Source organism: Ostrea edulis, chromosome 10 (genome assembly GCF_947568905.1).
Source record: "Ostrea edulis chromosome 10, xbOstEdul1.1, whole genome shotgun sequence".
NCBI classification, from domain to species: domain Eukaryota; kingdom Metazoa; phylum Mollusca; class Bivalvia; order Ostreida; family Ostreidae; genus Ostrea; species Ostrea edulis.
The window spans coordinates 38,909,462-38,921,621 of NC_079173.1; the positions used below are offsets into that span (position 1 = coordinate 38,909,462).

The 12,160-nt window shown below is 35.8% G+C and overlaps 1 protein-coding gene across 12 annotated transcripts in view; it reads right to left on the reverse strand.

Moving 5' to 3' along the window:
* The window catches only part of LOC125666021 (tyrosine-protein phosphatase non-receptor type 4-like), an 88,712-nt gene that overhangs the window by 39,063 nt on the left and 37,489 nt on the right, over positions 1–12,160 (reverse strand). For all 12 annotated transcript variants that reach the window (XM_056151289.1, XM_056151287.1, XM_056151282.1 and 9 more), the window contains one exon: positions 11,709–11,987. In XM_056151289.1, the coding sequence (XP_056007264.1) occupies positions 11,709–11,987 (279 nt within the window). The remainder of the gene's footprint in view (positions 1–11,708; positions 11,988–12,160) is intronic.

Genomic DNA, 12,160 nt, shown 5'->3' on the forward strand with positions numbered 1-12,160 from the left:
TACTTAAATAATGAAATAAACAAAAACAGCAATATGGCAATATGGCAGTTTCATTGCTAAGAAAATTTTAAATTTATGAAATAGAACAAATCTTGCCTTAAAAACTTAACATGGGCATTAACAAGTGACTCTAATGGTGAGAATTAAAACATTTCCCTTCTTTTTTTGAAAATTGGGTTTGTTGTTGACTTATAGCTATTAATAGTTGGTATGACTTGAAAGCAAAACTTGGGGGTACAATGGAGATGCTTTCAAACCATTTTCCTAACAACCCCCCCCCCCCCCCCCCCCCCCCCCAATCTATCTACTAGTTCAATGATATTGTGTCTGTTAAATGTATCCTAAGTATTAATTCCTTAACAATTTGAAATAATTAAATATCAAGACACCTTCGACGATTTTGCTGATTTATCTTGAATATATTTGTTTATCCACCTCAAGCATCGGAAGGCTTGGGAAGTCAATACCATCAGACACATTTATTAAAATGAGATGAAAATCAACATCATTCTCACCAATTAATTACCACACAAATAACCATAAATGAATACCCTGGGTCAACATTTCCTGATATGATATTTTCCTCCCCCACTAAGAAATTGCTAAGCTACAGGGCCATATTATACAATTCTGCAAACATTCACAAATACTTGGAAGTGCATGTTATATTTAATATATCAATCACTAAGAACAAGCCAATCTAACACACACCATATAAAGAAAATAAATCAATGAAAAATTGCACCATCATATTCTTCTTCTTGAAACCATCCAGAATTGTGAGATCAAGCGTAACATATAGAGCACAGGCAGAGACTGCAAGCAGCCATTGAAGGTACACCTATTTGGAACTGAATGAAAGTGTCAATAATTCACTGCATGCATAAGAACAAGCAGTTATGAACGTTGAATTCAATTTCTTCAATTTCTCCAAAATTCACGAATAGAAATAAACACCAACACCCCCAGCAATATGCCATATTCACTTGTGGCATATTTTACCCTGACCTTAATGGAATGACCTTGATCTATTTTGACCTTGATTTTTCAGTTCACAAAGTAGGACATTCCCATCTTGTGAAAATTCACGAAATATGTAATTCTTAATTTTTTTTCTTCTAAATACTGTATGAAAGGTGAAGATCGAACAGTAATCAATCTCATACAGGGAAATATTTGCCGGCGTTTTCTTTTTGCCCCTTTTACCCATGTTGTCACTGGGCGAATTTAAGACTGGACAAAACCATTCCTTCTATTATCTCTCTTTTCACACAACTGAGTGTGGGCGAATTTAAAACGGGGTGAAACCATCAGCAAGTGTAGAAAGGTGAAAATAGCCCTGTATACAGAAGTCCGACCTGTCCACTGTAACAGAATAGCCCTGTATACAGAAGTCCGACCTGTCCACTGTAACAGAATAGCCCTGTATACAGAAGTCCGACCTGTCCACTGTAACAGAATAGCCCTGTATACAGAACCTGTCCACTGTAACAGAATAGCCCTGTATACAGAACCTGTCCACTGTAACAGAATAGCCCTGTATACAGAACCTGTCCACTGTAACAGAATAGCCCTGTATACAGAAGTCCGACCTGTCCACTGTAACAGAATAGCCCTGTATACAGAACCTGTCCACTGTAACAGAATAGCCCTGTACACAGAACCTGTCCACTGTAACAGAATAGCCCTGTATACAGAAGTCCGACCTGTCCACTGTAACAGAATAGCCCTGTATACAGAACCTGTCCACTGTAACAGAATAGCCCTGTACACAGAACCTGTCCACTGTAACAGAATAGCCCTGTATACAGAAGCCCGACCTGTTCACTGTAACAGAATAGCCCTGTATACAGAACCTGTCCACTGTAACAGAATAGCCCTGTATACAGAAGTCCGACCTGTCCACTGTAACAGAACATGGGCCACATGTGACCACTGATGCAAGACTATTTTCATGTAAATGCCACATAAGATTTCAAAATCAACTGCCAACTGTAGACTAATATCAACAGCAAGTGTCACTGTCAACTGTACACTAATATCAACAGAAAATGTGAACTTTCACCTATCCTACTGACTCTAAAAATCCATATTTATCTCTCAACAACCATCACCTACCTCTGTACCACATCAAAGTCAGTAAAAATAATGGGAATATATCTTATCACAAAAACATTGAGAGATATAGCTGGTAGGGGGCAATAATTAATGAATTCCACATAAACATTGACAGACAGACATTCACTAGTACGGAATAACAATCAAGAGCAATGCTCATGCTGCACAATATTGGAATATATTCAGCAACGCAGTAGTATTCAAAGAATGGATAAGCATCTAAATAAATAATCTCTGAAAGACCCATCAACCAACTCTGCTTACAGACACACTGACAGACAGGGGCCATACCATAAAACAACCCCCACTATGACAGATGTATAAAAAGTAGCAGTCAACTGCTTGCTTACAAAAAACTAGTGGTCTAAGAGAACCTGTGATGATAAGAAGAAAGTGTATTTTCAAAATTGTGTTCATTTTATCATAATGCAATACACAAACTGCTTCCATTTAACAGACTGGACTTCACTGCTCTGCTGGTTTTAACAGAAACATGTATAATTGTCTTATCTACTATAAAATGTACATGACCAGCTTATCTTTCAAATATACCCAAAAGCACTCCAGCAGAAAATAATCCCACTCTATATACATCTTGACAATCATCTGGGGGTGTCTTAACTTGACAAGGTCTTCTAATGGAGTCTTTGTTTAAACTGCCCCTGCTATCAATTGATCAGCTCCGATAGCTAACGATTTTTGTAGATTTGATAACATCAAATTCCAGAAATTGGTAATTTGATAAGGATTTAATTCATTTGATATTATACCCTGTAATGACACATCAGTAATATCAAATGTATTGAAATGGTTTTGTCCGAGAAAAAAAAAGGATTCCCATTTGGTGGTTGGAACGGCAAAACGTAGGACACAATCTCAACCACACCTTACTGTAACATGAAAATTCTGCACTTCATATCATCTTGGAGGAACAAAATTATAGATTAATGCATGTAATCCTGTTTATTATAATGTGGTCAGAGACTGTCTATACCAATTTGAAATGTTTTATATAACAGTTTTTTCTTTCTCAAGAGAACACTGACCCTTTTCACTAAATCTTATTTATCTGCAAAGAAATGAAGAGACACGATTGCAATGTAATTGCAATGTAAAACTTATACGGTACCAATTTTGATGCACCAGATGCGCATTTCGACAAATAATGTCTCTTCAGTGATGCTCAACCGAAATGTTTGAAATCCGAAATAACAATGAAGTTTTAGAGCTATTATAGCGAAAAACAATGTGCCAAAAAAGTGGAGTCAAATTCGTCAAAAGATAAGATACATTTTAAAGGGAGTGAAATTTTTGACAGTTCAGTTTTATATGAATCCTGTTGTTTACTAGATTATTGCAAGATCTGATCTAATCTCGATTTAATCCGAGATCTAGAATCCCGTCCTATTTTAATATTGTAGTAATTATAAACTGAAGCACACGTTCAGAGTGACACACAGTATACTCAATATTCCATCAAGTCATAAAACCCACTCCCCTTGTACCTTTGTAGTACAAGCATTCAAAAACAAACGAAGCAGAAAAACGTCCCCAACCAAAAAATTAATTCCATTACACTTCCACTTCTAAGCCATAAAAATCAATGTTACACTGGCTCTTGTCTTCTCTCTATAAATGTTACTCTGTCTTCCTCTTATGGTCCAATGACATTTGATTGGATCAAGATGAAACTTGTCATGACTACCAACTTTTAATTTCTTGGTTTTTATTGTATTCATTGAATCCTCACAATACATAGGTTTATTATATTCTTATTTCATTTGTGGCTCTGAACTTCAATGAATTCACAGTGTGATCAAGTTTCCATTTGACATGGGACTCGACTTGCACCAATTCAATACCTGAATGACTTCAGTTCTTATGTTGATTAGGACACTCTAATTTCTAAATACAGATTACATAAATTAAAATTCATGAATAGGAAATGACAATACCCATCTGAAATAGTCTACTGTTTCTAAGTCTGACAAACATCATCCACCTATGTAAGAAAAGTTTCTATGGAAATACATTCTAATTGATTTTAATTACCTTCCACAAATGAGACTAGGCGCTTTCCCCATTAATATCCAATGTGAAAATTAGATTCGCTGTGGCAAGCAGTCAGCTAAGTGTCCACAGACAGCCATACATACAACAGCCAAAGTTGACACTTTCAAATCCAACACAAATACAGGGTTTCCAAACGATTTACAAATAGCACCTGAACAATATACTTCCAATCTTCTCGTGTATCGGAATTGTTTTTCTTCGGTTGTCAATCAACGAGGTGAAATCAAAAGGAAGAGAAACGAAGAATTTAAAAAACCTAAAGAGATCCTTGTCATAAATAATTATCCATGACTATTTAACCAGCGCGTGTTTCACAAGTTAGGTAGATAATAATGGTAAAATAAAAAAAAAATTCACTTGTAACACAGGAACAAAAGAGGCTCGGATTATCTACATGATCAGGCCCACTGAATGGGAAACTCTCCTCTACGTATTAATAACTGCATATTGAACATCGACATTTTTAAATTCCCCTTGGCATGGACTAATCTATTTAACATAGTAATGAAGTACTCTGTCTTTGAACACCAGTTATTTAACAGCAAGGGGTGCTCAGGTATACTGATGGAACTTTAAACGCCACCTTTTCAGGGGTCGTCAATAGTCAATATTTTTCCGATCATAACAACACTGTAACTTTTTCAATGAAATGCTTGCAATTCCTATTCAGTGAGGAGAATGTCTACCTCCAAAGTGAGAAATTTCAGCAAATGTTGACAGAAAATGAATGAACTCCATCCGAGTAGTTGGACTTGGCCATCACCATGGAAATAAAATCCACTGAATATCTGCACTATACCCACTTTTTACTGCATTTCTCTAACACTTCATGGTTTTCAAAGTGTTGATAGAGGCTAGACAATCTGCCATTAACTAGCAATATCGAAAAAGTCAGCCCTTGTATCTCAGCCGAGTGTTCTCAGTTAACTTTATTACAGATGATCCATCAGATCAGCTCTAAGTTTTTCTCTGAGAGAGTTCCCTTCATTTTCTATAAACTTCCTCCATAAGACTACGTAAAACTAGTACGGAATTAAGTATAATTAAAAAACTGCAAAACTTCAGTGTTATAAGCATCACACCATTCCTGTCATGCAACGCGCCTCTTTGATTTTTCCCCCATCAAAACTTGATTTCATGCAACATTCATGAAAGCAATCAGCCAAGGCAAGGCTCCCCATTACATATATCTTATTGTTTCAAAATCAATACCCCTTTTGTGAAAAAAAAATTTTGCCTGCAAATTATTGATAAATTTGCTGATCAAAGAGCTTTATATTCCGAGACTGAGATGCTGGGAAGTATTGGTAATCAGCAACAGTTCACCTGTGAAATACCCCAACAAATACCCAAACCTTCCTCTACTATCATTTAATTCATACTGGAAGTTAGCTGAACACAAATCAATGATATCACCAATAAGTTCATTCTTCCTTATCACTAAAAAAAAAATCAATTTTTCCTTCAAGTCTGCAGAGCTAACCATCAATTAAGAAAAAATTAACTGGCATCATTATACCATCCCTGTGTTTATAGGAAATTTTATGAATGTTTAACAAGAAATAATATCCTATACATCGAATTCAATCCGATTTTCATTTGTTTGTCAATGAGTTTCTCAATTTTTGTAAAAATGATTTGACTCTGTTCCTCATCATCTAAAGTCTAGCTAATTTATCAATCTAAACATCATTGAAATCGCATTCAAAAGCTTGACAGTTTATCTATAGAACTTTTAGATATTCATTCACAAGATAGCACGTCATCTCCTTAGAAGAAATCTAATTTCTTCAATATCCTAACACACAGGAATAATACTCGCCACACAAAACATGCCTACAAACGCACAAAGGAACGTGTTAATATGACACAATATCACACCCCCGGCTAGCGGAGGCTTTCACGGAGATATTTCAGTCGTCAGTTGGGGCGATTTTCTGATGCATTAATAAACTGACTATAACAAAAGTACCCCCTTACTTTATATTGATTCCACGCATTCTGTAAACAAAGACCTGTAAACAAAGATGTCTGAACCATGGCCGACTCCTTTTGATACCTCGTAGCTGGCCATCTATCATCTTAGGGTTCCCAGTCCATTGTATCTCTATAAAACTTCTGTAAGAAAGCAGATCTCTTGATCTACTCCAGATCTTTCACTTAGAACCCAAACCATCTGCCATCAAAACCCTCTTTCTGGCGAAACTGATTTTATGCAATTTCATTTGTACAAAAATAAAAAACAAAGAGTATTTCTATTTCAATTTGCTTGATCAAACTATTTGGGCTAAACTTTATCAAAATGAAACCTCTGAAGTCTTTTTGAAAATGATTTTGATTACAGAGCAATTGCGGGTTGTCTAGAAGGCAAAGTTTGTAGAAACAATGGGGGTCTTTTTCATTGGGTAATGTAACCTTTGTCTTACTGAACGGAGTACTATAGGTATCTTGTATCAAATAAAACAAGAGGCTCACTAAGAATAACCCCCGCTTACCCCAATCTCCCAAAAGGGTGTTGTTAATTGCTACTTCGATGTCCAGTGCGCTTGACCTTTGGACCCCAAAATCGATAGGGAACATCTTCATCCCATGGGTAGTCCATATGTATGATATGGTGATGGTAGGTGGAAAGGATAATGCTTTAGAGCCCGGAAACCATTGCGTCTACAGACGGACGGACAACCCGATTCCAGTATATCCCCCCCCCCCCCACACACAACTTGTTGCGGGGGGTATAATAAATTAACATAACATCGAAGCAAAGATATATACAGTATGGATATTTTTACTCTTATCTTTAAAACAATTTTTGCATTAAATTTTCATGATTCCAGGGGGAAAAAATCATGTCATTATCTGATTTATGTCTAAAATATCATGAAATATGAGAAACTTTTCTTAAATAAATGATCAAGTTTCTAATCGTCAATTTCTAATAAGGCACAACGATCAACACCTTTAAAGACTATTTAAACCTCTAAATACAAAAGATTTCAATAAGTAGAGCAGGCATTATAGGGTACAAAAATTTCATTAGTATTGAATTCCTGGGAGAGAGAGAGAGGGGAGGGGGAAATCCCTCACTCAACAATGCCCATGATTGGAGTCCTCTGCTTATCCTTTTAAGAGTTTTGATTTCCTCTTTTAGTGTATTGATCACACATAGCCACATACTATCTGGCCTCCCCTTACCACCATTCCAATCCTGATCTCTTCTCATTGATTCAGAACAATAACTGCCGCCTTATCTCGCAAACTCGTTGTCTAAACAGTCCTGTAAAATCGTCCCCACATCCTATATCGGGATCTACACTAAGCTTGTATAATTGATATTAAGTGACCCGACAAAAACTTAATCTCAATTTTATTGCTTAAGAGAACTTTAATGTCTTGCTTAATCAACCCTGTGTAAAATTTTATTCAATTTCCTTGCAAACTGCTCGACTTAATGGGAAAATATTCTTCCCTGCTGAGAACACTGTGTTAAAGTCTTTCTTGATCAAATTCCTTCAAACTTGTAATAAAGTTTTCCTTACTTAACCTCTTAATAAAAATGTGGACTAAACAGTGTGTAAAATTGGTTTTCAATTTGTCATTTGTAGATCCAGGGCACAGTCATTTAATACACGCTTTAATTTACAGATCATTCCTAAGTACCATTAAATGAAATGCACAAAATGCAAATCCAGCTAATTTAAACTTATTTCATACTTCAACTATAATTGAAAATAAAATGAATGCCTGAATCTTTTGAAGTAGAGTGTGCCATTTGTCATTTTCTTCACATTGGATCAGGAGACAAGAAGAATTATGGTCTAATAGCTGTTCTAATTTAGCTTGCTATCATTTGTAGCTGTTGTAACTTAGCTTGTTATCATTTGTAGCTGTTCTAACTTAGCTTGCTATCATTTGTTTCATCTGATTGTCTGGCAATATTGAAAGGAACGTACAATATCATAGATCTCTACGCAAATAAATATTGATACCTGTTAGAGAAAGTAAAAACTCTTTATTTAAAATGCCTTGAAGGGACCCGTTTATTGGACAGTGATATCAGACTGCATCAAAATCATTCAATCCCATCTGAATTAATCATCATGAAAGTTATTGTATCGAAGGTAAAAATCATTTCTCCTAGATACTTCAATCAACCAACAAAAAATTCCAAACAATAATGTCTGACAAAAAATCCTATATGGACCATGTAAAATCAATGTATTTTGTGTGTGTGAGGGAAGGGTGTCAATTTTCCTTGGGTATCCCTTTCCAACAAATTTTAAATCTCTGTGACATACACAATTCTGAGAATTCTGAAACACAATAAAAACCACACAATTCTGATAATTAAGTCACATTTCGAAATACATCAAAAATTGCACAAACATCCCCACCCCTAATTTAAATCACCTCACAGAAGTCTTGTAGTCAAAGCAAGTATCAAAATATTGACATGTTTATTTATATACATGTAACGTGCTTATATATATATATATATATATATTTAAAAAATATGAAAAGAAAACACAGAAATCCTCCGTAAAGCTTTAGCGCTTTCATTACATTATATATATATATATATATATATATATATATATTATATATATATATATCTTTTGTTGTTATTTTCAATACATTTTATTTTCATCTTACCTCATTTATTTAATTACTGAGGTTATATCATAAGCAACCAAGAATCTTAATTATACAAGTACGATGGATGCATTGCCCTCGACCAAGTGAAACCACTTACAGTTTTAAAGTGCACACCTACATTTCTGAACTTAAACGAAATTATGCAATAATAAATTTCTTGTGTATATTCAAGAATCTATCATAAAGGAACTGCATCGTAATATGAGATGAGTAATATGAGATATCCAATCACTGACAGACATAGTCTTTTGGTGTAACCAATTGGATAGCTCAATGGTTAATTTGTTAACTATATATAAGCCTATAATGTCATGGGTTTGAACTATGCTCATGCAACTTTATGAATTTAGTAACTTCATCTGTTGTTCAAAAAGATCACCTTTTGATACTAGAAAATTTCAAGCACATGATTTTCATACAAATGACTTTTCTTCCGGAAAATCCTAGTCAGACTTTTTTAGAATTCCTTCACTCTCTAAGCAAGAGGATATGGCATCTTTGTTCAATCATAAATCATGACGAAGCTGACAGATACAAACCAACAGTGTCCTCTTAGAGAGAGCTGAATATGACCAAGATTGAAACACACAAGATAAATAAAGCTTTTCATATCACATCAGAAAATTTATGATCACATTTTTACCCCCAAAAGTGAAAAGTCATCCAGTTCACAAGGCTATTAAGTGCTCTATGTAAAGAAATCCTTAATAGCATAATCAATATATATACTCATATAAATGACACATTACACATCACTAAATTCTGACTATCATAAAAAACAAAAATTTAATTTGATTTCATCTTTCTAATGCCAGATCTCAATTCATTGTCATTGAAATCTCATCCAGCAATATTTCATTAAAGGGTAAAATTAGCCACAATTGTGCTATGCAAAAAATGGCTGTGTGTATAAATTTACAAGAACATGATGTCTCTTTAGGGGTTTAAAAGACACATCATCATATGATAAAACAGACCAAACAAACCCCTGAGAAGATGTACAGGTGATATGCATGATTCGACAGGACCCCCTGATGGTTGAACAATTCAGTTTTAAAAGATAACATAACCCTCTACTCGGAAAGGTTGTCCTCCTAAATTCAATATTGAAAGTATTTAACACAAACATGAAACGAAAATTGAATCGAAAATCTAACTTGGTGATAAAATAAGTTAATGTACTACTGTCACGTGACGCAAATGCTTCTCAATATATTCTCAATACATTAAAACTAATTCTCGCGACTTCTTGCAAATTAAAAGTGCAGTGTTCACACCGGTCAGACAATTTTTATGTCCACAGGGTAATACGTGTTTGTTATCTGTGGAATTAAATTATATTGAAGGCCCCTGCCAAACACCACCTGAACCCCCTTATGCTTTTCTTCAGACAGGAGATAATGTATAATCATTATAATGGACAAGAAATGGACATTCTTATCTAGATTTACACAAGCTCTCTTTAGGTTTTGTTGACATAAATGTGTGATAAATAAGAAACTCTGTGATAAAAGCACTTCACAAACAACTGTCATTTTACTTCACCACATCACAAACACAAGGGACTCCTCTGGCCATTTAAATACTTCTACTCTAAGCCTTAGCCCCCCACAGAAATGGAAAATGATTGCCAGTGCTATTTTAATGTTTTAAGTCAATATAACATTTCCCTGACATCAAAGATGACACTTTGCTGCAAGTAACTATAAATTTTCGCTGTGTAGCAGTATTGTCATATTCTACAAGATGAATGAGCACTGTACTTGACAGTAATGGCACAAAGCTGTGTCTAACAAATTTTGAGCACTTTGTATTCTTACATTACAGCTGTGTCTCCCTCCAGGAGAAGCGCCCACTCAAAGGGTACACGATCGAACAGTGTCTGGAACTACATATACATGGACAGGGGCTGACAATCCCCGCCCCCCTCCCCCCAAGATGCATTAACTGACAAACTTTGATGGTCCTATACTTTATAGTGTGCAAGACATGATTTTGATGCATGTCTATTTCGGGGTCAATACACTTTTTTCTCCCAAGATGTATCAGCTGACCAGTTTGATAGTCTAGCGCGAAAGATTCGACTCGGACACAAAAAACGCTAACAGGTGAACAGACAATGGGGAAAGCCCATGTCACGATATTAATGCAGTAAAATGGTCCACATTGGTCGACTATTAAGGTAGCTCACTACACCAAGGCTTACAATCTTTATAACACTATGTCATAAGATGGCGATTTAAATGTTTCGTGAAATTATTTGTATCTATCCGAATTCTTTCTCTATCATCATAGCTAAGTGGTTAGAGCATTGGGTTAATGAAACACAGATCCGTAGCTCAAATCCGCCAGAGTCTTTTGTTTATATGTACTGAAATAAATTTTAGAAAATCATGTTTTTTTTATCCAAAATTGCATTCTGCCTTTTTGACATATGTGCATTTATCTTATCTCCATCATATCTTTCATCATTAAATCCTTTTGTGCTGATTTGAGAAACTCTTTTAAGGTGTAGCGAGCCACCTTAATCGCAGTGAAAGCATGTCAGGAGCACTTCCACGTAGAAACAGTACGATCGTAATAAAGACCTCCATTTGCCAGACTGCTTGGTTTCAATCCTGTTCTGGTCACGATACAAAAATTTATCAGATCGCAGCCTAGGACTATCAGCAAGATCTTCATAAGGATGTAGTGCTGTGTGAACAGGGGTGGTGATGGGTGGGGTGTTGTCAGCATTCCAATTGTCTCTGTGGATTCATGTTGTCTTTTTTCTACCTCCATCCAACCCCCCCAACCCCCCATGCAGACAATAAACTTGTGGACCGTGACTAAAAGGACAACTGAAATACAAACGATATACTTACTCATCGGACTTTGATGAGTGGAGAGACGACCGTGATGATGAAGACCCTATCTTGTAATCGTGAGGAAGCGTGGCCCGTTTCTGATTGCTGATGCTCTCGTAGCGGTTGAACGAGTGGTTGACGCAGTTGCTGCTCTTTGGTCTCGAATTTGATGGCGTCCCTTCGAACGTCTGAGACTTGGGAAGATTACGGAGTCCATCTATGAAGTTGCGTTCCTGGATGATTTGGTCTCGCGTGTGGCCACTGACCGTCCGACGGGCAAACGTTTTACTGGGAGACCTACGAAGAGAACCCCACTGTATTTAGGATCAAGATATACAGGATACGCTCGTATGACAAAAACCTTAATAGGTAAATACTACTCTACGAGTTTTAAGTTTATGTTTTCACATGTTGATATCTATAAAGTGTTGATTCTTTGTCAATGAAACTAAATAAAATAACTAAATACA